Raw genomic sequence first — 27,027 nt, 5'->3', positions numbered from 1 at the left:
ATATAATTAAGCAAAAAGGGAGTTGCTACCTGAAGTTCCAGCCAGCTCGGAGGTTCAGTCCGTGCTCCGTTGACGTAGGTACGTCTCAGACGTTCAGCACAATATGGTGCATAGCCTGTGGGCCCATGGTGGATGAAATTCAACAGGTACTATATACACAGAGCACAGGGAAGAGTTACAAAACACTAATCCTCATAAAACAAAGAAACCTTCTGTAGCTGATAGACTAGAGTGATCAGTTAGCTTACAGGTCACCAGAAAATTCTGAAGGTTTTGGTTGGGATTTGTGTTTTGGAAAATGTTTGAGACACCGAGTTTTCCCTCATTCTGCAGAGTTTTTAGACTAAAGAGGAAGGCTTGTGTGCTATGTTTACTATATCATGAATATCAGGCAGTGGAAACTTTATTCTTATGATTAGGTTAGAGCAAGGATTAGTGTATCCAGTTGAAGAGCCTGAAGTCTTGTGATGTTCTGTATGAACAGAAGTGCTAGGAAAAGGGCTAATTGCAATTTAGGGCTGCTGATTATGGTTACTTTTATTTTTACTAAGTTCTCTGGCAGTATCAGTAGTTGATGTCCATGGTTAAGATTGGATGTTGGAAGATAAGGATTGGATAAACTGAACTTTTGGAGTTTGACTGTTATCTTGGATGATGAGGTACAAGCATGAGCTTGTATTTACATATGTGTATTTAGTGCAAGCATGGCTCAGTCACCTGGTTATTTTAACAATAAAGAATATTCCTAGAGATGGGGGATGGATTTAGGAAAAGAGAACTAAAGGAAGTCAAGTCTTTTGGGAATTCTGTATGGTACAGAGAATTTGGTTTAAGGCTGGTGTCAAAATGCATCTATGGCTTATGTCTGGATTGTTCCAAGTTTTGCCTCTAAGACCTAGAAGGAATGCTGATGGCAAGTTGCAGCCATAAGTTGTGGGTTTTTTGTTGCTGGTGTTTTGGTTTTCTGGTGTTTTGTCTTCTGTGATGAAGTGGATTTATCATCCATTTAAATTTGGAAATTAATGTATTTAAGAATATGATGAAATAGCTCATATCTCTATTGGATTTTGTAGGCCTTGGAGATGTAGGGTAAGAACTGGTAAAACATGGGGAGCGATTTTTATACTGGACTCCTGAATATGTTTAATCACTAGGATTCTGATTGGAGACAGCTTTGAAATATCAGAAAGGCAGAACTGGAAAGGATAAAATTTTCCAGATTTTTGCAGATTACAGATCTAAACGAGGGCTGTGATCAACAAGAGAACGCAACTTGTGTGGAATTTAATGTGAAAGAAATAAATGTGAGTACAGCAATCGTTTATCTAAATTCCAAGGTAAGCATATGAGATGAGACAGTTTCTGCTAAAATCACAGCACCAGCTGCCATGTCAGCCAAGCAGTTCATGTGGCTATTTGTAGCAAAACATCAAAATACACAAGCAACCAGATCAGCTGAGGCATTTAAGCTACTGTAGGAAAGGTCAGTAGTGTACCTTCACAAATGTGTCTGAAGGAGGAAAGCAACCAAGGCAAAGTGACAGCAGGATCCAGCCTCGAGCGTAGCTGCTCCTGTTGCTGTTTTCAGTGAGTTGTTTGCAAATCTGGCAATAAATCTCATCTCTGTAACAAAACATGTGAAAGCAACAGATAATGATTCACTGTCTGAGCTTTGGCTATGTTTTCACTGCAAGCTGGGCATGATTGCAGCATGATGAAGTAGATCTGGGCTAGAATTAACCACATTAGCTAGGATACCAGCTGTAATGCACCAGAGGAAATAAGGTGTCATTTGCTTTGGTAGGAAAAGGCTCAATTACACTTCGTACCCCTTGCCACCCCTTGTTCCTTGAGCAGTTCAAGTGCAATTCCCATGCTGGAATAACTCCTGTGACGAGCAGGGGGGCTGTGCAGGGATAACAATTGCTGGATCATCTAGCTGTGAAATGCCATCGCTGCCCCTACACCTGTGAAACTTGCTCTTAGCTCCCTACAGTACATAGGTTATGCCTCATGGCTCTTGTCTGTCTGCTCATATGTGGATTTTGGGATAAGGACGGGGGACACCCTGCTTAATTATATATTTTTAGGAAATCCGGAGTGAGTCCTCCAACAGGAATGGAGGAAAGCCTGCTTCAGAGTGTTCTTCTGAAAATGCAAGTTGCCTGTGGCAAGGACATATGGAAACAGATACAGAAAGCTGCATACAAACAAAACTGCTATTTAAAAATCCTCTTAAGTTTTCTGGGCTCTTGGAACACACGTTTGGCAAGTCTGATGTGGGAGGACGCAACATGGATGAAGTTTTTGCACTCAGATAATGCATGTGATGAAACACAGACTGAGAGAGCAGATGCTTAGCTGTGACTGGTATGGTACATTGATTGAAGGTAATTTTTGCCAGCTGAGGATCTGCTGCTGTGAGCATCTTGATGAAACAAAGCAGCTCTGTAGAGAGGAATGTGGCCCACAGCTGGGATCAACACAGAAAAGTGTTGCATGAGCTAAAATGGGTTAAAATGGAGGAGAGAATTAATGATATCAGGTCAGAAACAACATCATGTGTCTCCACACTATGCTTGGCCTAAGGTCCAGCCTCACCTTGCTTGTGAGCAGGACGTCTTCTTCTAGTGGCTGATACACTCAGCAAGCCAGACCTTCAACTGTCCTTCATTTGGGGACATTGCTTTAGGGCTCAACAACAGGCTATTGGGAAACTGAGGTTAGGAACACCTCTCATACATCTAGTGTACATTAACTCCATGTTTCTTACTCTTCTGAGTGTTTCTTCTCCCTCATACTAGGGCTGCGTTCCACCTTCAGGTGTTACTGGGCTCTGGCCCTGAACTCTGTCCCGTTGTGTACTTGTGGGGTATTCAGAAAGGGACACGTGGAGGCTGCTGACCTAAACATCAAGATGAAGACACCAGAAAAGGCAGTAAGGCAGTCGTTCTCTATCCACTATCATAAAGGTGAACCATCCTCCAGAAAGGCGTGTGACCTGCAGTCTTAGTTTTATGTGACAGCTTAGGATTTCAGTCAGGAATCCCCAAAGATAAACGTGAGACATTTCCAGTGTTTGGATGGGAGGGATGCTGGATTTCCTGCATGTAATGGGTGGCTGGTCCTAGGAAGGAGGTACCAATTTCCTACCTGATGGCAGGGCGCAGAATTGCATTGCCAATAATAAAGTGCACTTTTTCTAGGTTGGACATAGGTCTCTCAGAGATGGAGCTGTCCTCCTGGAAAGCTTCTTCTCCACTCCTCAGCTGGTCTGTCACCTGAAAGAAACCAAGCAGAACACCAGAGTATTCCAGAAACCTTCCCTCTTACCAGGCAGCATTCCCAGCAATGACAGACATTCCTTTGTCTTTCTGGCTAAAACTTTCTGTTCAGTGCAGGAGCAGTTAGAACAGGCCATACTTCACCCCACCCCACAATCTCACTCATAAACTGTGGTGGTACAGCACTATTTTTACTGGATAGGAGAAGTTTCTTGTACTGTCCTCTACAGCTATAAGCATGTGGTGGTTCTCAGTCTGCGCAGGGCTTTGAGCAAACTGTTCTGTAATACCAACAATTCTCAATAATAACTTGTTCCTTGAGTTCAGGGCTCATTCTTCAGCAGGAAGGGATGAAGTGAATCTGCCAGAGAACGAATGACAGCAGTTCAAAAGAACAACAGTGCACCAGGTATCCCGTACACAGGGCTGCACTGGCTTGGTGGGGGAACAACTTCCCAGCTGGGAGGTTGCTGTCACGTAAAGTCTGTCAGAAGGTGAAGACAAGGTTCCAGGCAAAAAGTCTTAGGGGAAGCAATTTATTTCCACCTCTTACCTTCCCTGTCAACTTGGATGACCGTTTCAGCTTCAGGGAAGAGATCCCCTTGGAAATCTTGTTATCCTTTCTGTTTTCTCTCTACAACACACATTACCATTATAGGAAATTAGTTCAATGCACAGCAAGAGTGATTCATTAAGGAAGGAAAGATGCTCAAATTGAGATGTTTTTGCTTTGTCCCCTCCTGCCAGAAGGAGCTGCAGTGTCCTTCCAGGATGGACAAGGCCCTTTCACACTTCTGGCATTTCAAGTACAGTAGCATGAAAGGTTCCTTTGCTTTTCTTATTCTTGGTAGAACAGCACAGAAAACAAGGAAAGAAAATGAAAATACAAACATATCCTGCTCCTCTCACCATATTTGGGCTGTTGTTTGTGAACTGGACCTGGTTTTTCCTGCCAAGTGTGTCATATATTTGTGTCATCATGGAGCTGCTCTTGGTGGTAGCATTCTTGGCAAACATTGCTGGCTCTGGCAGGTCGCCCATGAACCTCAGGATGACAACCCACACAACGAGAGAAGCCTGTAGTGGCAGAAAGCACAGTCAGAAACTGCCAAGAGAACCAATGGCCTCATGCCATTTCTTTCTGTGCAGACGAGAGCACTTGCTTCTTTTACGTGGTTCAAGCTGTTAAAATTCCCATCTCCTCCCACTGCTTACACCAGGAGTTTATTTTCGTGTCAAACAATGTGAGAGGAACATTCACAACACTCTCATGCTAAAGCAGGAGGCTGCAGCTCTAGTGGGAACATCAGCTTTGTTCTGTGGTTGCCGAGCCCTCACCATTCCTTTTACTGCCACCTTGCAGGTGTGCTGTGGCTGGAGGGATGTGGAGAAATCCTGGCTGAACTTTTTACCCACCTGGACAGACAAGCAGTGCAGTGAGCTCTTTCAGGAGCCCTCATGCCCAGAACTAGAAAGCCAAGTAAAAGGAAAGCTTTTGCAGCACGGGATCTTCCATTCTGCAAGGCTGCTTAGCACCAAGAAAAACTCCCCTTCTAAATCTCCCTGTGGTTCAACAGAAAAATTGGAGGCCTGGACCTCCCCTTTGTGTCCTAACTCACAGACCAGCAACCCTAATAAGAGCAGAGAGATGGGTGAGCTCTGCTGTTTCTCTCCAGTCTGTTTTTGCCCCCAAAAGGGTACCTGGAGAAGTCAAAACAAGCCTCAGATTTCCCTCTTTAGGCAGGCCAGAGATCTTTAGGTGACCAGAGATCTTGTTTTGGGCAGGTATCTGTGTGAAGTGCCTGCCTGCAAAGTGCCAAAAAATGCTGGTGGGAACTACTACTCCCACACAAGTGCTGAGGACTGTCTGCTTGGCTCTGGAGTTCCCAGGGCTGTGCCAGATGCTGGGGGATCCAAGGATGGGGGAGCTGAAGAAGCCAGGGCTGTGGAGGGAGCAGGTTCAACAACAACAAGGGGCAAGATACCAGGACGTTGTCCTTGTCATCATGGTAGAGCAGTGGGTGCCGCAGCTGTCTCCGGATATGTGTATGTGTAGACGACCCCTGGAAATAAGTGGCTGCAAACTTTGGGAAGGTGTACTCTTCCAAGTCATCTGCTTCCTCCTCTAGCTCCACACTCATAGGAATCATGTCCAGGTCCACCTCCTCCAGCTTGTTAGGCTTTGTTTCCAAGTCCTGTGCAGAACATGAGGAAGAAGCATATTTTCTTTGCCTGTACTCTGATATTCTCATTTTATGTTTGTTTGTTTTTCTTGGCCATAGGTCCTCCAGAATTTTGTTTTCCAGCTAACTTCAAAGCCATTTTCAACTACTACCAACAGATCATTGGGACACAGACATTGTCCTTCTGAGATTCATCCTGGTTTTGTCTTCAGCAAGAATATTCAGGTAAAAAATTCAGGTGCTATCTTATTGATCACATCCTACACTAACCCAGACCATTCCACTCTGCCTGCCTCTCCCTACCCCATCCCATCCTGCACAGCTGTCAGGACCAGTATATCTCAAATTCTGCTTTTAAGAACATGGGATAACTTGGGTCCTGAACTTCCAGCTTGTGTCAGATGGAAAATTACTGAGAGCACTATCCGCAGAACATGTGGTGGATGACAAAATGCAGAGAATGGCACTATTTGGTGAGGGACTGCTGGGCCAAAGAAACAAATGTGCAATAGCTTTTGAAGACACATAGTCCCCAAACTGCATTTGACCAAAAATGTTTGGGAGCTGATATCTGAAAGCAGATGCCAAAGAGACTGTCTGGATTAGTAATTTGAGTGATTCTTTCACTGTACAGAAGGTCATTGAAGAGAATTGACCACTGATGGGATTACAACAGAGTCAACTGACGTACACAAGGGATGAACATGACCCACTACCAGTCTGCAGCTCTGTACCTCAAAACCCAGAGGAGCCTGTCCTTCCTGGCCTCCGATCATAGAAGGTAAAAAACCAAAAATTTTGTCCACCATTTCCTGGTCGCTGATAACATCATTATTTGCTGGTTTATTGGCAAGAGCATTCCTCTTTTGTCTTGCTTCTGCCTCCTCTCTCTCCAGAGCAGCCAGGTGTTCCTTTAAACAGAGACGCTGGTTAGGCATGACTAGAACACGATTCTACTGGCATGACTTCAAGGACTAAACACTATTGCAAAGATGTTATGACAGTGAAGTCCAGTTCTGCTAACACAGTGTTAGAATGTGAAGTAAAATTTTGCTTGTGCTAAGCAGTCACAGAGACCTGGCATATCAGCAGCAGGGCCTTGCTCTTACAGCTGTCCTGTTGGCCTATTAATAATGATGTGCAATTTTTCAAGAGCTTCATCGACAAGAAGTAATACAGGAAAAACACAGAATTCCTAACAGCAGAAAAACTCACATTATGTAAAATTTAAAAATGTTTAGTGTCGGCTGTAATAGCATTTTGCTTGTTTGGCTAAAGTGCCAGCTCATACTGCAAGCAGAAATGTGCCTTGTCCCATTTCTAAATCATCCTTACCAATAGATTTTAAATTATGTCTGCTTTTTATTAAAATATAGCAGAGCCCAAATCTTTGGGCAAACCCACAAGTGCGAGCTGGGTAAGCTATCTTGTTGGCCAAGGAACAGAGCATTCAGTGTTCCTCTGCCAACATACCTACCTTTTCTAACCTCATAGCTTCTTCCCTTGCTTTCACTGGTCCAAGGACTTGGATGAGACGTTTCTCTTCTTCCAAGCGGATATTCTGTGGACAACAGGACTGTTCTGTGAGTGTTTCCAGCACTGCTGAGCTGGCTCTCATCTGCCATTAACAAGCTATCCACACCAGGACTGGATCCTAACAGGAACTCAGTTCTAGATTTGGCATTTTAGGGAACAGGCCACAGGCAGGGATCTGCAAACTGGCTTTGTCCTTTTTGTACAGCATTAATACAGGAAGGAAATCACAGAAAGGCCTCCCATGTGCTGTGGGCAGCCAAGATAGTAAGGACAGGATTTTCTCTAGCAGTGCCAGATACACAAGATACACTGCATTAGGATTCACTCTTGAATGGATCCCTAAGTGACAGCATCAGGCCTTGCTGTAGAAATTGACCTTTCTGTGCAGGAGTGTCATGCATATCTTATCTCTGCTTCTCCCTTCTGTCAAAAACAGTTCTGATCCGTGAAAATGAACACAGAAAACAAACATAAACAAGATCAGTCTGCTTAAAACTCTGATTTCATACTTGACATGAGCTCAAAATAGAATATCCCAAAATAAATATCCATATCCAGTGTTATGCTATGACAACACTTGCTGGTCATTAAATCTGTATCAGAACATCATAGAAACATCATCTTCACATGATATCTGTGAACATACCTCCCTTTTCATCCTTTGGTAGGTTCGGCGAGCAAACATGCCCCTTGCATATGCCTGTATAACACATACAGCTTTCTTCTGCTCTGCTATTTTTTGTCGCATTAGGTAACCACGGCACATGGCTTGAAGCCTGATGATATGAATGCGGGTTGTTTCATACTGTTTAGCAAGCTGCCGGCTGCGGTACATAGCCTGCAGGCGCCCGAAACCCAGCATAACCTGGGGGAGGTGGAGAAAAAAGTATTATTATGGTTACTGGTAGTAAGTTGGGATGAGTAGAAGATAAAATTTGGTCACTGGATAAAGTCAATGGAAGGGGATAGTGGGACACTGCCCTTTATGCTTTGTATTCTGCCAGTAATAGGCTTTTTAAACTAGATTGTATAGAGATCTTTTCGGGAGTTGTTCTAGGGAGTGGCTCCAGGAAGTGGCAATGGTAGCCTGGGATTATGACAAGGGAAGGAGAGAGCAGAAATGAAGCCAAGTGAATGGAAAAAAAAAAAGAAAAGGCATGTCCTTGGAGAGATGAGTGTGCCAATCCCAAGAGAAGTAGCAGAGGAGGATGGGGCAGAGTGCAGGACAACAGCCTGGCTCTTCAGACAGAAATTGCATCACTGATGCAGAACAGAAAATGTTTCTAACTGAAACTGGTAGATTTTGTTTCTGCCCCTTGCAAACAGGATGGATGTGATATACTAATTATAATCCCTGCCACACAGATATACAATATGTGAGCACCCTCAATGTGGTGTAGCTTTCCTCACTGAGAAAACCCACCATCTATAGAAGATTAGCCAATATTTTTAATAATGTGAGATTGATATAATTATTTTTCTGGTAATTTTTTACAGATTCCCAGTTTTCCTGTAACAGTTGTGGAGGACAAATTGCTGGCAGCATGGTGGTGATGCACAAATGCTCACCTTGGACTGCTGACTAGAAGAAGTGTGGGAGCATTCATGTCAGGTCACCTTTGCAACCCTTCTTTACACCCTACCATCTTGCTTCTCCTTCCTTCAGTTGTGAGTATCTTCATTCCTAACACTCCAATCAGTCTGGCAGGGCATAGTATATGAATAGAGACACACACACATATATAAATAGATATATTTATATATACACCTGCCTCTTACCATTCTGAAATCCTTCCGGCAGCAGTAGCCTCGCCAGGCTGACTGAATGGCTATGGCAGATCTCCTCTGTTTCAGAAACTGCTTCCTAAGCAAACAGACAGGTAAGATGACAAGCAGTAAGTTATTTCTGCTTCTTCTTACAATAACAGTAAAGATTAAGGTGGTGGGGTTTTTTCCTGTTATGGGGTGTTTGCACTCTGATCTCGGCTTTGTCCGCTGTCTAGGAACACTACAGCCAGAAAAACTGTTGTTAAACTAACTAGCTCAGTTATTAGTAAATATCTAGCCAGGGCAAGTTTGAAGCTCAGCAAGGGCTGTTTTTACTGCTTCTATGTAGCCCAAGAAAAGTATTAGTTTGCAGCAGAAAGATCACTCTGATCAGACACTTTTGTACCCCATGCTTCAAAATTATCCTCACTCAAAGCATTTTGTCTGCTTACAAGTTCTTCATGCTGATGGAAAGGCCAGAATACATTGTTTTGCCTGACCTTTTCAGTAAATAAAGGCCTCAGATTTCCTCTAGGCTCAGCTCATTCTGCAAGTGAAGCAGCACCATGAATCAGTTGAGCTCACAAAGTGTTTTCCTATTTGCTTTGCTATCCATTTGCCGGTAGAAAGGATGAGACAAAAGTATTACTAATACACCTTGATACATCCAGGCTGACTTTCCCCTTAATGCTGCAGAAATAGTTATGGCAACAGCAAAACAAATTAACTGCTATGGTAGGAGAGCTCTGTAAGAACTGAAAAGGCTCTTGCATCAAGCCTGGATAAGTTGCCTCCCCCATCTGATGACTGCTTGCTCCCATGTCCTAACTGGAGCCCATCTGAGCAAGATGATAAAAGAAGATGGTAAAAGCTGTCACACCAATGGCTGCCAGAAGTGGCACATAGCTCTGATGGTTTAAAAACAGAAGCGAGATCAGGCTTTTAGAGAGAGGTGATACTCTGTTAGATAGCAGGCAGAGTTTGAAAATAAGAGGGAAGTTTTGGGCATTTGTGTCATGTTCTATAGTTCTTGCGTCTCTACTGTCAGGAAAATTTGTAAACCAAACCAGGATTCAGTCCTGTATTATGGTTCTGGATGGTGGATAGAAGACCACAAATCATGATGTAAAGCATTTAATGAGGACAAACATTTACTTGACAGTGCCTAAATTTCACTTCTGGAGATATTTCAAACTCAACCAGACCAAATGCAAGAATTGTGCATCTTTGGCAAAAAGGACTATAGTTAGCTTCTGTCTGATTATTTTTTATCTGTCTTGTATCAAAGATATATCCTAAAGAAGAGACTCCTTGTAGCTCTGAGGAGGACACAGATTCCATGGGGATTTCCTGCTTTCCAAATACCTACTGTTTCCTAGAAATATTAAGTGCAAATCCTCCTTTCAGCCCTTCCTCTTCATACAAACTGCATGTGCCGCAGCCCTGCATTTTGAAAAACATCATGAAAATAAAGAAACTGAGCCAGAACAAATCTTTGTGCAAAATCTGCATAGATGCACTGTTACATGATGAGGGCTGAATTTAGGCCTAGTGGAATGTATGGATTGACACATTTCATACTCAAAAATGCCTCATTGAATGTGTTATATGCCATCACAAAGATTACTGCTTTAAACCAAAGCAAATTGCCCTCTGGATGATCACTGACCTGTCCTTCAATCCTCTCATCACCTTCTGGATAAGAAGAACCTTATCTGTGAGTATATTTTGGCGTTGCAGCTCCAATACTGTATCGTGATGATCCTGTTAAAAGAAAGGGTGGATATGGCAGCTGAGCAGACACCCCCCCCCCAACTTCTGAAAACGGGATGCACAGTCTGAAAGAGGCCCAAAATCAGCATGATGGAGTGCAAGCTGTAATTAAAATGCGTTTAAGGAACTGTAGTGGTAAGAGTGCACACCACCTGGCCACACCACATCTGGCTGTTGCCATAAACAAGCAGAGAACCTGCCTGCAGTAAGACTGTACCTATGGGAACGCTGTGGGCAAGGAAGACCCCTGCAACAGTGTGCTGGGGTCCAGTTCTTTTTTATGCTTGAGCCGAGACCAATATATTGCACTGTGCTGCTCCAGCTGCAATATTGGAGCACAGAAACAGGACCAGCCTCTCTTGCACCAACCCGAGTCCATTGAATTACTTGGCCTTCAGGAACAAAGATCCAGCCTCAGATTCAAGAGTTTATACAAGAACCCAGTCTGTCTGGCTCGCCACTCTTGCACAAGCAGGTCAAGCTATGCTGTGAAGAACCCAGTTTTTTAGGAGAAGAGACAATAGACTGTCCTTTTTACTTACCTTAAGGAAAATCTTGGTCTTTCCAGCTTGCCAGCTTTCATCCTTGCCCAGCACTGCTTCAGAGATGCTGATACAGCTCCGTCGAGCATCATTCTTCAGCTGGTGTGCAAAAGCATCATGTTAGGGCTTGATTGGAAACACAGCAGCTGTACTATGTAAGGATCTATTGCCCTGCGTTTCAAAGGGCAAAGAAAAGAAACAGATGGGGTCTTACAGACCTCTGGGCTGATGGTATAATGAATGAAAGCGGTTCAGCTCGAATGGTCAAGAAAAGGAGGAATAGGTGTGTAGAGTTCGAGTGCAAGAAGGATGTTAGAGACCTCAGAAGTGTGTGATTACAGAAATGAGACATCCGAGGGCAATGGGGATGCCACCCTGCCTGGGATGCCTTTGTGGGGCAGGTCAAGGATAGCTGGACTCCAAGTAAGTACTTAAGTATTTAGCTGCAGTTACTGTGATGACAGTTACTGTGATGACAGTTACTGTGATGACAGTTACTGTGATGACAGCTCTCTCAGCTGTGCCAGCAATAATCCAAGAACTCTCTACTGTGGGAAAGACTAAAGCCTCATAAGGAAAAGTTAGATTAGCCTTACAAACAAGTTTGTACTAACGCACCTGTTCTCGAAGAGACCATGGCAAGAGGACTCTGTATCTCTCAAAGAACTCCTCAAAGGTGTAGCGAATGGGGTAGCCAGATTTCCTGATCTGAATGGTCTCCATCATCCCTGAATATCGCAGCTGTTTGATACACAGTTCCCGGTCAAACAACTGAAAGGAGGAGACAACACTGAAGGAAGATACACATGCAGCATTCCTTAGAATATACCTATTAACCTCCAGGCTCAGAGTGCCTGCAAAATGGCCCACTATGCTTGTTTTAATTGCACTTCTTATTTCCTTAGTGCCCTAAATTAATTCATTGCAGGCATAAACAAGTCACCCCAAAGGGTCTTCAAATTTGTATTTATTGGCAGTGGAAACAGTCCATTAACCGCAGTCTGGTTTTAGCAACTGTTTTCAATTCCAGAACTGCAATTTCAGATGAACAATAAATTGTTCTTATCATTTTGCATGCGCGAAACTGCAGTAGCAACTTAAGCCCTTTGGGCATGGCTGTGCAAAGCATAGCATGAGTGATGCTAGTTTCTTGTAATGCACATTAAAAATAAGCTGACTAAGCCACATACAGTACTTTAAAATTTTAAAGTCACTTGACCAACACTATACAAGGTTTTAATTTAGAACTGGGTCATGATCTCCTGAATTTCAGCCAAGCATCTTAATGTCAAACTCGCTCCTCTTCTTCCTGTAGTATCAAATTAAGCCACATCACCCCTCTCCTACACCAACAGTTCCCCTGTTCTCTCTCAGGTTATTTCATAGTGTAAGATCATTGTCAGATCTTAATGTTTTTCGTTTGTCCCCTTGTTGAGGGGCTAGAAACTCACCAATTTTGTCTTTACAGGAAAGGCTTTTCCAACGATTTTTGGTAATACACCTACATACTTTTATGCCATCTATTAGTCTATGATGCTTTTAGAGATGTTTTTGTAAATTAACAATGCTATATACTACACCCCTTTTTATTTCAGTAATAGACTGTGCTCTAGCTCTCCTGGGCTGAAGTACAGATATAAAACACTACACAGCAACTGACAGCTTTTTCTCATTAAAAAGTTTACTGAAGACAAGACCTCATATTGTTGAAACATTACCAGTGGTTTCTTGTAGTCGTTTGGCTTGATGCAGCGGATGAAGTATGGCTGGCACTGCTCAAGGATTTTCATCAGTTTTTCCAGGGATTGCTTGAACTGTCCTCCCAGAGTAGAGAGCCGTTTGGTGGTATCCAAGCCCTGGGAAGAGTAAGCACATGCTGACTTCTGCATCATTCGCTGTCAGAGAGCCAATTGATCAATCTTCGTATTTTTGTACAACATAACACAACTGCCAGGAAAAAAAAATTACATGAGAGCTAAACTGGCCAACTGCATCTTATTAATTTGGGGTTATTCTTGCGAAGAAACCGCACCGAGCTCTTTCACCTACTTGGGCACTAAGTTCTAGCAGCGGGAGTGGCTGTGGGAGAAGAAATTCCACCCACAGGAGCCCACACAGGGCTGTCTCTGCCAACCAAGGCTGTGTTTAGCGTAAGGCCTAGTGCCAAGAGATTATTCATGGGTGTGTGCCTGAGAGCTTGGTGAGAACAGCAGCCCCCAAAGCAATAAAAACCTCCAGGTCAGAGGTTCTGCTGCTATCTCACAGCTAACCAGGAATGCCACAGATCCCAAACAGCTTGTTCCTTAGTGATCAGGATGCCTGATCACCTTACAGTGAAAAGGCAAACTTTTATTGGAGGATAAGGTAAGATCTGCTCTGTTTATGGCTGCATATAAAGTGCTTTATGTCTCACTGCTCCTGTGTTGAATCTTGCTCCCAGTTGCAATAGTGTAACCCCAGAGGGATTGCACTTGGCCACAGTTAGATCCAGACTTCCTCAGCTTCTCCAACAGCAAGTTCCACCCATGTCTTTTTCACACAGATCATCACAATAGGCCTAATCTTCTACCTCCTGGGATGTTTTAAGGGCACATTAAATTCTGGTGACAGCAGAATTCCACATAACAAAAAGACTCCACTGGCCTTTGACATACAGGCATGGAGCTAATCATTGCAGCACAATATGGGTACGTATAAAGTTTGTTTGGGGTTTTTTTTGTGGGTTGTGGTTTGTTTGGGTGTTTTGTTTTGTTTTTCCCAAATATTTTTGTTTTGTTTTTCCCAAATATTTTGAAATCCAGTGGTTCCCCTCATTTTCATCGTTTTTATGGTACCTCCTTCTCCTGGTTCTTAGGTTTAAAGTGCCTTTTTTAGCACTCAAGTTGCCTCCTTCTGCTTTAGCTACAGGGCAATGCTGCCCTCCAGCGATCACACACACACGCCTTTGGAAAACTGTTCTGGGAATGTCTCATGGCAGCTCTGGTGCATCTTAGGGCTAGCAAGCATCTGCTCGAAATAAGATCATGACGGCATGTCTAAGAGTATGAGAGTTAAAAGCAATTTGCTCTCCCAGATCTTAGAGGCCTTTCTCCTATACCAGTAAATCAATGGGACAGACAGAGGATCTCACACATATAACACTATTAAAGTTGCTTTTTTTTAGTGAGATAGCAGTGACTTTTCTGCCCTAGTGTGTCAGAAGAGCAACTCTGAAAGCTTAGGACAGCAAAGCTTTTCTAGCACTTCATTCACTATATTTTTCTGTAGCCTGCTTCTTAGGCTTCCTGACAGTGGCCCAATGTATTTGAAATTAATAGGGGTATTTCAGCTAACTTCTGTGCATTTTGAAATGGGCAGTACCTCACATTTAGATCTCCTTTCTTGACATGCTGCTGTACTTTCTCAATATAAGGAAAGGTTTTGTCTCAGTAACACAACCTTATTTATAGAGACAAAACTCACTAGAGCATTAGAGCAATGTAGATAGACCTGATATTTGATCTGGAGGTATTCATAGCATTTAAGAGAAGCTAAGCCAGTTGTCTGTTGCTGCTTGTACCAATTGTGACATTCTTCTCCCCCAGGATGTTTACCTGTCCATGGCCTGATGTTCTGGACAGCAGAAAGCCACATTGTGATAAAGACTGAGGAAGAAAGGACAGGATCAGAAAATGATGCCAGGAGAATAGACAGATAACAGGTAAGATAGCAAGCTGACTGTTTGTTCTGTACCTTGACAGGAAAATGCAAAGATACAAACATTAAAAGCAAAAGTACCTTTACACAGTGATGACACTGCATAGTTAAATGCTCAGAAAGTTGCAGCAGGGCAGAGAACTTGAACTCTGCCCCATGCTGTTTCCAGCCTGCTGCGCTTTACGGCTTTGTTTTCACTACGTCCAGGACACTCCCCACACCCCTGCGCACGGATGACTACACAGGTGTCCTGGGAGACAGGGCTGACACTGCACTTGTTTACAGTATGAACACCAGACCCTGGCTTTTCTTGCAGACTACTCTGCAGAAATGAGTTGAATGAAAGGGATAGGGATTTGCAAAAGAAAGAGGAGGTCAAGAACAGCCAGAACCTTATGGAAGGCAGGAGAAATGAATTGTTTCTGCAACTCTGTGCCAGTAAGCCAACCTTGTGGGCCTGGTCAGCTCCAAGATGCCGGATGGTCCCACGTCCCAGAGTAGGTGGGGTTGTTTCCACCTGGAAAATCTCTTTCAGGAATTTGTTTTTGGAGGAATGAACCACTTGCATGACATTAGCACTCAGTGTGTCCCGATTTTTTTCCAGGAAATCTATAGGATGGAAACAAAATGAGCTCGTCATCTCTGTGGCCTGCTGGCTCTAGTGCCACTCTGTCTAGGTAAAATCCACTTAATTTACAGTAACTTGCAGATTAGTTCAGAGTAATCCTCCTGACCTCCTGATCTGACTGCAGATCAATACTACCCTGCAGTGCCACAAATCCAGGGCAGGTCATGCCCTTCTCTTCACCCTCCATACCCAGCAGAGATAGGCTCACCTTTTGATTCATAAAAGACAACCCCAGCAAAATGGTTGATGCCAAACTTGGTGTCATGAACACTCCTAGGTGGAATGTAGATGTTACTTTTGCCATGGAGGGAGTTGATTTTGACAAGCATGGTGGCATCTGTGCCCTAGAAACAAATACAGGCAAAAAAGGACAGTTAAGCAGATTCCCCACAGCACTGGCCTATGCTTAGCAAACAAATGAAAGCGATGCTCAGAAATAACGAAGGCTCAAATTCTGCATGTGCGTGATCCTCTCAAATTGTTACCTGAGAACTACAGATGAGTTGAGGCAGGGGCTTGTTTTTTAGATATGCCCACATTGCCATCTGACTTGTGCACCAGCAGTCTTGCTTAGCCCCACCATGCTCTGGAGACTACGAAAATGCTCTGCAGGGATGTCTGAGATCAGATGCTATTTTCATCTCTGCACTCCTGTTTGAGATCTCTGGCCTTTGCAGAACAACATTTCCTCACAACGGTGACATTGCTCAACTAGATCTGCCACTCAGGAGAAGAAAGAACAGGCTGCAGCCCAGCCCAGCAGCAGAAATACACTCAATATGTGAATGCAAAAATTTCCTAAGAAGCCCTTGTAAAGTGATCTGGATTCTTTCCTTCTCTATCTGGAACAGCTGTAGGAGTTTCAACAGTGAGGTACCAGGAAGAGCACACTCCAGCAGAGTGAAGCATTTGTATGGTGAGCTGATTTAAAAGGAACATCTATAGGGAGAAGATGTTGCCTCTTATAATGTATCTGAAAGCCACCTTTGCACTTTTCTGTGTGTAAAGCCAAGCATTACCTGTGAGCTGTGTGCACAGCCAGGCATTACAAGTGAAACCAAAGATTTACCTTTGGGAACTTGCTCTCTTCATCAATGAGGGAGATGATATTCATAGGCTTGAGTGCGATGACTTCCAGTGCCTGGTGGTTATCAGTGAAGTCAATGTTCCTCCAGGTAATGTTCTCCGCAAGGTATTCCTCTTGCTCCAGCTTGAAGACGTGGTGCACAAAGAACTGCTGAAGGTGCTCGTTGGCAATGTTAATACAGAGCTGCTCAAAGCTGGAGAGGGACAAAGTGGGAACCTGTGGTCAACCCTGAGCCTTGGCCAGTCCTGCACTGCTCTATGGTATTTGTTTATTCTCTGTATTAAACACATATCCAGATATGCTACTGCAATATTCTACAGTGTTAATGAGCAACACCACTGCATGTTGCCAGTCTTAGCAACATAAGGGATGCTGCTTCTGCTAAGATGAAGATAAGCAGAAATGAGCCAACTAATGTTTTAGTGTTGCTGAGTAAGCAAGCAAAGTGCTTCTATGTGTTTCAAGAAACTCTAGAAACAAAGGGGAATATGTAACTGTGAAAATAGCTTGACTGTATGAGTGTGTGAGGCGTTTTTATTTGCACTGGCACTAACACTTCTTTTGTTTGTTAGTCCTTAATGCTGCATCTGAGTTTCATTACCTGGTAATTGCTGTGGCATGCTGTGTGTGCCCTTGGAGAGCTCAGCACAGTGAGGCCCCATGTGGATTGCAGCCTTTGGGAATAGCATAAAATAATAGGAGAGAACACAGAAGAGAGAAGATGGGCTGAACAGGTCCTAAACCAGTTCCAAAAGTCAGTGAGGAACATTATCTTGTTGAAAGCAAGCAAGATGCCTCAGTTGAAATGGATTGGAAAAGGCTGCAGAATACATGCTGATGGTTTGTGGAATACTGATTATATAGTACCATATAACTGAGAAAGTAGCTGCCCCTGCAGAGAAGGACAAACAGAAATGGTGCTTTGGGACTGAACCCACCAGTAGGAGAGGCAGCAGTTAGACAATGGTGTACTGACCAAGTATTTTGCTGACCTGTCCTTTAGAGTAGAGAAATGAAGCAGCCCCCCAAAAAAGAGATGGGACAACACTGAGCAAGATGTACTTTGTACTATATGCAAAAACTATTCCAACAGACAATGTAAAAATGCTACAGAACAAGAAGGTTTGATACAGAGACACGAGGACACACTGCAGTCTCACACAGTGGCTGCCTGCTCGTAGCACCTTCATAGCCATCTCCTCTGAGAAAATCCCTGAGGTTTTGAAATAGACTTGTGCAGTGGCTGCACCAAAATGAAGGCTGGGAGAGGAGGTGCAAATATGACCAAGACTGAAGAAAAATTAAATCTGTGCATGATCATCATTGGGAAAATCCAGTGATGGAGATTTCACTGCTTTTCTAATACTCAGGATGATAATGAAAGAGCCTGTGTCTGTTTTTTCATTCTTTCCCTTTGTATCAGCTGCTTTTCAGCTTCCCAATGGAAATTAATCTAGAACCTTCTACCTGTTGTTGCTGAAGTTTTCAAACCCAAAGATGTCCAAGAGTCCAATGGACTGACGCCTGTCTTTAGGCTTCTGAGAAGTTGGGTTGAAAATGGCTGAGTTGATCTTGTTCACTATCCACAGGAAAATCCGTCCATATATACCCTGAGAAAAAAATTAAAGAGGAATTAGAGCCCATCATTACAGTCTTTGGACATAGCTTATTGCTTGCTATCATGCTGCTACAGTGCTGTCAAACTATGCCTGAAAACTATGAGGAACTGGAGCCCCCTGGGTGAACATTTGCCACAGAAAAGGCTCCTCAACCAGGAAGACAGTCAGCTCTGAAAGCATCCCCAGGCTTTAATTAGAGAAAACGTAGTACCTTCACAAAGGCATCCCTGCCATCTGCGGCTTGAATTATGTTCAGAGGCCTGGACACACTTTCTCCTCGGACAATGATGGAGAGGTTTGTGAGGCTGTTCCGGAGCTCACTGGAATCCACCTAGAGAAACAGTCACAGCAACCTGATCAATTCCAGGTAGATGAAGAAGATCCAGCAAATAAAGCCTGTCTCAGGAAGAGACAAACGGCCTGACCAGCAGCATTCACTGGTGGCTTGATGCCCTAGTTAGAGATCTCCTAGTTCAGAGAGACATCTGCAACAGTATCACTTGAGTGTCAGCGGGAGCATGGGGATGTGCCCACTGTACGTGTATCCATACATGAACACTCTACAAAGGTGTGCTTTGTCAGTGTGCTCAGGGAGCAAGGGCCAGGGAAGAGGACTAGTGGGAGAAGACGAGAGTCCATTACCTCAAGCAGTTTGGTTGCGATTGAAAAGTGCGGTGAGTCCATCACATCGGAGCAGTCCAAGTTGTCATACACAGCCGCTACAATGAGGAAACATCAGTCTCAGGGTGAATAATTCCTGCTATACCCGAAGGGGGCTGTGCTGTCCTTGCAGCTGTATTTCTGTAACCCTGTAGCTCTGGGGCAGTGGCAAGGCAGCAAGCTCCTTGCAAAGCTCCCGAGTTTGATGATTTTGCTAAGGAAGGTTCTGATTTTACCCAGAGATCCTGGGATGTACATGGACCTCACAATGCCAGAACATCAGTATAAATATAGCAGTAAAACTGACAAGTTTATTTATTTTAAATAATAACTCTTGGGGATCTGGGGAAATGGTATCTGACTTCAGAAAATGTGTTTCTGAAAACATTTATTTACATGTATCTGGCTTGCAGGCAATCTAGACAAGGAAAGAGAATAAGGGGAATCCCTCATTTTAGCAGCCAGCAATACTCCAAAGAATCCAGCTGGCATCACAGTATGACAAAGGGACCAGGAGTCCTTTTCTAAACTGTGAGAGCTTCTGGCATCCCACTGGTGGTGTCCTGACTGTGCCTGTGCCATTCCAGAGCCGCACATACACAGGTGAGTGTTCACTGGGCCCAGCCAGGAGCATGACTGCTGTCATCTCCACAGTGAACATCACTCAACTGCTTCTGTATCCTCTGCAAATGCAACATGAAATTATATTGTCTTTTGTTTCAGTTTGTGTGGTAAGGGCCTATTTATAACCATGGGAACCTGAGAGCATGACAAAATAATAAGAAAAGCATTTTTCAAAACACTAGGCAGTGGAGTCAGAAATCAGAATTCCATAGTGCTTATCTGCCTGCCCTTCCATCCCTGTCCACCCAGAGCAGCACAACCTGATCTGTGCAGATGGAAGCAGGCAGCACCTTTACTGTTAAGTCTGAGGAAAGACCAAGCACAGACAGTGCTGAGTTTACCTTCGAACTCTATATTCCCCAGGTGCAGGATCGCAGCCAGCATCTTGCTGATGTCCCAGTGCTCAGAATCTGAGAACATGAGGATCTTCATAGCTGAGCGGATGTGGGCATAATCCTTTGCGTCATTCCGGCTGTCACACGACATGCAGTTGCCCTGCAAGGCACCACATCTACAGGTAAGGAAAATCCTCCTGGTACCCACATGAGGAACAAAGGACCTGCAGGCTGTCAAACCCTTGTACACAATTCTATTACTCTGTTCTCTATGCTTTTCCACTGGTTGTTTCTTTCCTCATCTTTACTCTCAAGGAGAATGTATTAACAGAGGGGTAAATAATGCGTTTCTCCAGGGCTAGACTGAATACTGGGGAGGCCAAAAAAAAGGCTGAGAGGGAAGGCTGCTCAGGAGCATAGAAGGACAGGAACTTTGACAAGACTATCTACACATACAAGGCTGAGCCTGTTTCTTGGATTTCTTCTCTCTGCTTTGACAATGGACAATTAAGAGTCCTAATCCCAAACCAAAGCAAGTAGGATTGGATCAGTACTGGAAGGCAGACCTCAACGTCAGAATACTAGGATCTAGTGGAAGGCAGGTGGAAGGATCTAAGGCAGCATCAGAAGAACCTTCAACAAAGCCTGCACAGTGGGTCCTGGAACGCTCCTCCTGATAGAAACTATTCTCAGCCCCAGTAGAGATGGGAAAATGGCTTTTTCATCCCTGCTATTGGCAAGAATGTAGTGTGATGATTACAAAAGTGAAGTATTGCTAGACATTTCAGTTTACAGCATGTACACATGCCAGCTTGTGCCAAGAGCTGACCTGAACAAAGCCATGGATATGTTCTCCTTTAATCTAATCCTCCTATCTCTGTATTATACTGCCCTTCTGCTGACCCAGGGAACTTCAGACCTTTTTATGGAATGGCTAGTGTGTGAAATTCACTCATCAGCTCTTGCTGCTGGATCACAGCTATTTTGAAAACATTACATTTGAAACAAGCAACTTTAATGGTTTTGCTTTTGAGACCTGAAACGATTTTATAGGCTTGCTTTAATTTCCTCTGAAACTAGATGCCCAGCTCCCATTATCTCCAGCAGAGGCAGGCCTTAGCCCCGTTTTTTTCCATGGCTGTATAACAGCCGAAATCAAACCAGCTGACATATTTAATATGAGGTATTTGCACAGGCTAAAGAATAGGATTTTCATGATAGCTTTCATGCCCTAAACCAGCCAATTAGCTCTTTACAAAAATCTCACTTATGAATGTTGCACTCCTGCTGCTATGGCACCAGAAACCCTGACAGGGACAGGAACATCAGCTGTTGGAGGTCAGGTTGAATGCCAGCTTCCTGTATTATGTATGTAAGATTTATCAGATATAAGGACTGGTATTCTTGGCACTGTTTCTGCTTATTCATTTTCCCCTAAGGTACATATACCTGATTAGTATTCCACTTGGCATGAGATCCCTTGCATTCACCTGAAATCCGAGTGTCTGTGAAAGTGGGGAATATTTCACACCTGCTTTAAGGTGCCCTTTATATTTCTGAAGTGTGACTTTGATAGAAAACTTTCAACTGACACGAGCTGCCTCCCACCGGTGGACATTACAGTAAGTCTCTGAGGCTCACAGCACTTTTCGTGTTACTGCTCCTGGTACTCTAAGGAGAGGACTGTTCATATTTGGTAACTACCCATCTGCAGCTCCTGTTGATTGTAATTGCTCACTGAGAGAAGCAAATGGCAGAGGGATAAGGGAGAAGAAAGCAGACGCTGTTACCATAGTGAGATAAGTGTACTCCGAAGCAGTGCCCAGATTCAGCATCTTTTTCTGCTCTGTGTTCATCCCCATCAGCATGCAGTAGAAGATGTGATAGTTCCTCTCCTCTGGAGCCTAAAAGGAAGAAGCAGGCCGATGGACAACCTTGTCAGCACAGGCTTGTGACACGGGAGCAGGCAGCACAGACATCTGCTGGTGCCCTCACCTGCCGGCAAACCCGGGACTTCTCCAAGAGAAACTGTTCTATTCGTGCTCCTTCTATCACACCATTGTGGTTGAAGTGGATATCGATGTATTTCCCAAAGCGGCTTGAATTGTCATTTCGAATTGTCTTGGCATTTCCAAAAGCTGATGGGTAAGGGACAGAGATAGTATCTGGATTATTGCGGTTAATGAACATCAAGTCTACTTTTTATGCCCTTCTTTTTTGCTGCTGGTATTTTGAGTGTTGTGTTCCAAATAATAGTGCTGCCAAGCATTGAAGAATGTCTGATCTCAGGCTGGCTCCCATAGAGAGAGGCAGACATACTGTGCATCCAGAGATCTGGATCCTAAAAGACATATTCAAGTGATCCAAATGCAGTCTGTGCCTGCCCAGCCAAGAGAACTGGGCAAATCTGAAGACCTCCAGAAGGATTTACTGGGAACACACTTAATCCTCTCTCTCTCTAGACAGAAAGATGGCCAGTCACTTTGCCACTGTCAAGTGCAAATGCTAAACCAGGGGTCTGTACCTTGGGTTCTGCATTCCTAAGGCCTCTGGTGCTCCGAGCAGTTTTGGGTTACACACGACAGTGGCACCTCCTACAGCACAGGAGCTGCTGTGGACTTCATGGGGACGTGGCAGAAAAGTATAAGGAACTTCTATCCTGCTTCACCAGTGTTACAGGGTTTTTAGCAGTTATACAAATACAATGGTCCAAAGATCTGTTTCTGAATTTTTTTATCCTGATACAAAAGTCCTGAGATAAAGGTGGTAAATCAGGCATGTTTCCTAAATAACCCACCTTCCAGAATGGGGTTGGCCTCTAGGATTTGCTGCTCTATCCAGGAATGCTGGCCACTGATAGCTGCCAAAAACTGTAGTATTAGCTTCGTGCTTTCAGTCTTCCCAGCTCCAGACTCTCCACTGCAGTAAGAAACAAGATCATTACAGGTTTCCTTTCTTCCATTTTGACTAGGGTGGCAAAATGGCAAACCAAGTTAGAAAAAAAAAAAAGAAATCCCACTATATTCGCTATATTTACCCAGAGAATGGTAGATCAGACTGTCTTCCATGGAAGGCTGGAGAATTTTAGTCTTTTCATCATCTTATCTGCTACAATTTAATCATTTTTTTCAATTTAGACTGAGGACTAAATTCTCCCACTGATCAAAACCAAGCAAATCCATGGAAGGCATTCTGTACCAGTGCAAATTAAATGACCGCTTACTTTTTCAAAGCATTACCAGATTTTCAGTGCTAGTTTTAGCATGATCAAGAGTTACCTCAGCTATAATCAGATATTATCGCAATGAGACTACAGATATAATAATTCCTTCCTGTTGTCTCTGGTCTTAACTGTGCTGCCTTTCCATTTGGAAAGTCTCCTGCATCCACAAAGGTGCCCCAAAAACATGCCAGACTTGATTTCTGTCATTCATCCTCTCTGAGTCCAGTCACCTGATCACACAGCACTGGTCTCTCTTATTTCTCTTCATATTGAAATAGCAGTTGTCTGCAATGGCGAAGACGTGAGGTGGCAGCTCTCCGATCCTCTTGTTGGAGTACAGTCTGATCTGATCGACTGTGTAGAGTGGCAGCACCTGGTACGGATTCACTGCTACCAGGATCGATCCCGTGTAAGTCTGGAAAACAGTTACGAGTGTTACCTTTAGCAGCAAACCTGCAAGTAAGAATATGACCAAAGCCACTTGCAGTATAAATACAAACAGAGGCAGGAGGGGAGCCTGGGAGATGCACAGCAGCATTAAATGTCCCAGGATATGGTGGTTTTTGTGAAAGGGAGAATGCCAGCTGTAATCTCCTGGCCAAATCACAGCTCAGTTCACTGCATCAGGCTAAAGTACAGGAACGTCCAATTTGACCTGGCATTTTTGTGTGTTTTGTAGTGTTTTGTTAAGCTGCTTTTGTGTTCTAGTGCAGATGTGGCTGAACTTTGCTAATGGGCAAAGTTATGGTCATTATTTATACAGGCATTTGGAAGCATTTGTAAACAACAGCACCATTGAAATGAAGGAGGCTGTTGAATGCTGTGGAAATGCAAGGCAATAATATTGTTCAGGAACTTGTATGTAAGACAACTGCAGACTGCTTGAGTCTAATGTAACTGGTCTATATGGACATGTTGGTAGTTATAACTGCAGCGTCTATAAATTCATTCCTTGTTTACACTGAACATCACCACATCTGTGTTGTAAGAGGCAGCTCCCCTCCTATGAAGGCAGCAGTATATATAACATGGGAAGCAAAGCATGCAAAATCCTGAATATTATTATCATATTACAAACTGGGAACTAAGGAATGAAGAAACTAAACATGCGAAGTTGCTCAAAGTCACAGATAAAACCTGTAATGGACAAGAAAGGAAACCAGGTGTCCTAAATATTCAGATTCATTCTTGATCTCTTTTATTATCTCAAAATCAAGTAACCATTGACTTGGACTGGAGGACAATCCAAATCATGTCACTGTGTTCTACTTAGACAAATCCTGTGTCACAGCTGCAGGTAATAGCAGGACTGAGGTGTAATGCAGGCTGGATTCAGCTGTAAATCACTGGTGGAAATGATCACTCTAGCAGAAAGTAAGCAGGGTCACTACCTATGCATGTCACTGTGTTATCAGAGACTACTATTAACTCCCTTCTTCATAGCTGAAGTACTCAAATGAAAGAGGACAAAACCTCTTGTGTCCCCTTGGCACCATTAAGGTCACTCTGCCAAATACGCAGCACAGGTTGTTCCCAAAAGTAACTGTGCCCAGTGACCTCGGCACTCACATAGATTTTGTGCTCCTGGTGGCGGATGAGGAGGTTGTGCACCATGCCTGCTTCATGGAGATCCCCAAGGCGGATCATGTCTTCCACCCCCTGGGCAGAGGAGGGGTGCATCAGGCGCACCATGTGCATGTTCCGAGCCGTGATCCAGTGTTCCTGAAAAAGGCAAGGCAGCAGTTTTAACCCGTTATGCTGTTGCTCAGAGGCAAACAAAAAAGAGCCGTGTTAGACCAGAATGAGCTTTGGTATAACCCACACGCAAACCAGCAGATTCTAACAAACAGCTAGCTGAATTACAGAAATTAACTGGTTTGCTGGTTCCCCAGGGCTGGATGATTTAAAACACTGGATGAGGCCATTCAGGTGGGTTCTGGACATCACCAAGTTTAACCTTGTTCAGAGCTCAGTTCTGTCAGGTCCTCACAGCTACAACATGTATGACATACAGAGGAGAGCCCAGCTCAAATGACTTTAGCGGGATCATGATTTCACGTAAAGCTCCACCCAGTTTAGGGATTGAAGCCTGTCTGTTTCTTTTTCTTAACTATGTAGATACAATCTCTAGCTCAGGAAGCTCTAAATCTTCATATAGCTGGGACCTGGGAATACTAGTTCCCTGTACTATAGGTATAGGATACACCCTATACTTGCATTATTTTTATACTCCTTCTTTCAGTATAACTAGCTGTTATCAAAGTCTTTGGTCTGACCTAATACGGCCATTCTTTTTACTGTTATGTTCATTTTTTACAGAAAGTTATAGAGTAGCCCACCTTGCCTTCATCATCTTGTAGCAAGATCCGTCCTGAGTCAGATTCCTTCACAACTGCCCCAATAGGGACATTAAATTCACTGTTTGATTGTGTTTCCAGCCACACATGATCACCCTGGGGAGAAAAAAGCTGCTGTCAAGTACAGAGCAAGCAAAAGTGCCTCTGCTGCCACTGGAGGAAGGTGTCAGCTATGCTGTCCTTTCCTAGCAATAAGCACCATCTTGGTGTCACCTGGGCTACCATTCTGTTTGTCCTCCCCAGCTCCAAGCCCCCAGGAATGATTTATCTTGTTCCAGGCACTACTACAGATTCAAACAGAAAGCTTTACTCTAATTGCCAGAATGAAAACTGAACAAAGCTGTAGGTCAGATATTCGTGGATCTGAAGTGGCCTACACCTGCTGAGGAACCAGCTTTCTAGTGGACTGTCTTTTATACAACGTGTGTTACATACTGCAGCATTAACTGCCAAAGCTTCAAGTTTTTTTACTGAAAAATTATTTCTTTTTCTTCTCAAAATACTTATGGACTTAGGTTTAAAACCAAACAACTGTAGTGTTAATATAAAGCATCTATAAATATTGCACAAGGTTTTGGAGAATGTTACAGACTACCAGTGCTCATTTGCGTTGAATAAGACTCCAGAGGTAACAGGTGTAGTTTCAGTGCCACACCTTGTGACAGAGGTCACCAGCTCAGTGTGAGCACAGCCAAGCTTGGCAAGGCTCCTCTGCATCTCGAGTCTAGATTGATTTTATTTTATACCTTGTTTGATACTGGGTTATTGCTGCTTTCTTTTTGAGATGAGCCATGACGTTAACGTAGTTTTCTCCCCTTTGGGCCTTAGGTTAATCAGTAAATCACAGTAAAGAGTAGGACTTACCTTTCTGAAAACCACCATTATGTTTCAGATCACTGTATGTAACCTGCAGGGCCAAGAAGAACATAACATGAGGCCAGAAAAGGGCTCAGACTTTGATCAGGACAGACAGTGGGGTTTCCTTGACATGTTTCCTTGTAAAAAAAGTAACAGCGAAGAAGTCACTGTGCATATTTTCATACCGAATAGTTCCCTCAAATGCTAGGCAAATCTATTGGCTGAACTTCAAGTCAGATAAAAAGACCCCACAATGCAATGTAATACGATGTACAATAGTTTCTTTTGGCTGGTCCATTGCCCCAGCAGTTCAGAAACTGAGGTTTAGAGTTCACCTTCCTTGGCTGGTATGGGAGGGGTTGCACTGAAGGCATGAGCAGCAAAATAAGGGGCTACAATAAAATTAGGAGCTCACTGTCAATAACATAACAGTGAAAAGATTAGTGGCTAGAAACCTACACCAGTGCTTTGATTAAGGGGTGATGCTGTTTAGGCTGCGATCCTTGAACACCCACGGAACCAGAGTCTTCAGGAGCTGCTTCTTGTCCCATAGGCTGATGCAGCTGGATTTGGGGAGTGATTCCAGGGCTGACTGTGATTTGCTGGCTCCCTTTCTTGTTACAGCAGGAAGGCCACTGTATGCCCGTTGTTGTGGGGGGAAATCACAGGCCAAGGCTCTTTGCAAAGTTGATTTTAAATGTTTCCAGAGTTCCATATGCTTTTTTCCCATGTTGTCTCTTCCTACTAGTAGTAGTCCCTGCTCGTTAAGGCTGTTGAGTAACCTGAGATTCAGTACCTGCTGTGTGCAGCAGACATCAGTTATTAGCCCAGGTCTCCACATTCACAAATGTCTCA

The 27,027-nt window shown here is 43.7% G+C and overlaps 1 protein-coding gene across 2 annotated transcripts in view; it reads right to left on the bottom strand.

Moving 5' to 3' along the window:
* The window catches only part of MYO7B (myosin VIIB), a 47,963-nt gene that overhangs the window by 18,472 nt on the left and 2,464 nt on the right, over positions 1-27,027 (bottom strand). For both annotated transcript variants that reach the window (XM_071812406.1, XM_071812405.1), the window contains exons 2-29: positions 26,179-26,221; positions 25,297-25,410; positions 24,527-24,679; positions 23,188-23,372; positions 22,532-22,653; positions 21,730-21,872; positions 21,525-21,638; positions 19,741-19,894; positions 18,758-18,834; positions 18,327-18,446; positions 17,964-18,106; positions 16,479-16,689; positions 15,618-15,753; positions 15,230-15,390; positions 12,804-12,941; positions 11,704-11,856; positions 11,086-11,184; positions 10,440-10,534; positions 8,783-8,867; positions 7,650-7,868; positions 6,945-7,028; positions 6,202-6,378; positions 5,270-5,479; positions 4,194-4,361; positions 3,838-3,918; positions 3,154-3,281; positions 1,497-1,623; positions 30-149 (exon numbers count right to left, since the gene is read on the bottom strand). In XM_071812406.1, coding sequence (XP_071668507.1) covers positions 30-149; positions 1,497-1,623; positions 3,154-3,281; positions 3,838-3,918; positions 4,194-4,361; positions 5,270-5,479; positions 6,202-6,378; positions 6,945-7,028; positions 7,650-7,868; positions 8,783-8,867; positions 10,440-10,534; positions 11,086-11,184; positions 11,704-11,856; positions 12,804-12,941; positions 15,230-15,390; positions 15,618-15,753; positions 16,479-16,689; positions 17,964-18,106; positions 18,327-18,446; positions 18,758-18,834; positions 19,741-19,894; positions 21,525-21,638; positions 21,730-21,872; positions 22,532-22,653; positions 23,188-23,372; positions 24,527-24,679; positions 25,297-25,410; positions 26,179-26,196 — 3,735 coding nt within the window. In that variant the 5' untranslated portion in view covers positions 26,197-26,221. The remainder of the gene's footprint in view (positions 1-29; positions 150-1,496; positions 1,624-3,153; positions 3,282-3,837; positions 3,919-4,193; positions 4,362-5,269; positions 5,480-6,201; positions 6,379-6,944; positions 7,029-7,649; positions 7,869-8,782; positions 8,868-10,439; positions 10,535-11,085; positions 11,185-11,703; positions 11,857-12,803; positions 12,942-15,229; positions 15,391-15,617; positions 15,754-16,478; positions 16,690-17,963; positions 18,107-18,326; positions 18,447-18,757; positions 18,835-19,740; positions 19,895-21,524; positions 21,639-21,729; positions 21,873-22,531; positions 22,654-23,187; positions 23,373-24,526; positions 24,680-25,296; positions 25,411-26,178; positions 26,222-27,027) is intronic.

This window comes from Patagioenas fasciata, chromosome 9, assembly GCF_037038585.1.
Source record: "Patagioenas fasciata isolate bPatFas1 chromosome 9, bPatFas1.hap1, whole genome shotgun sequence".
Lineage (NCBI taxonomy): Eukaryota > Metazoa > Chordata > Aves > Columbiformes > Columbidae > Patagioenas > Patagioenas fasciata.
Note: the sequence above shows the minus strand (reverse complement) of the source record. Positions and strands in the feature narration are given on the sequence as shown.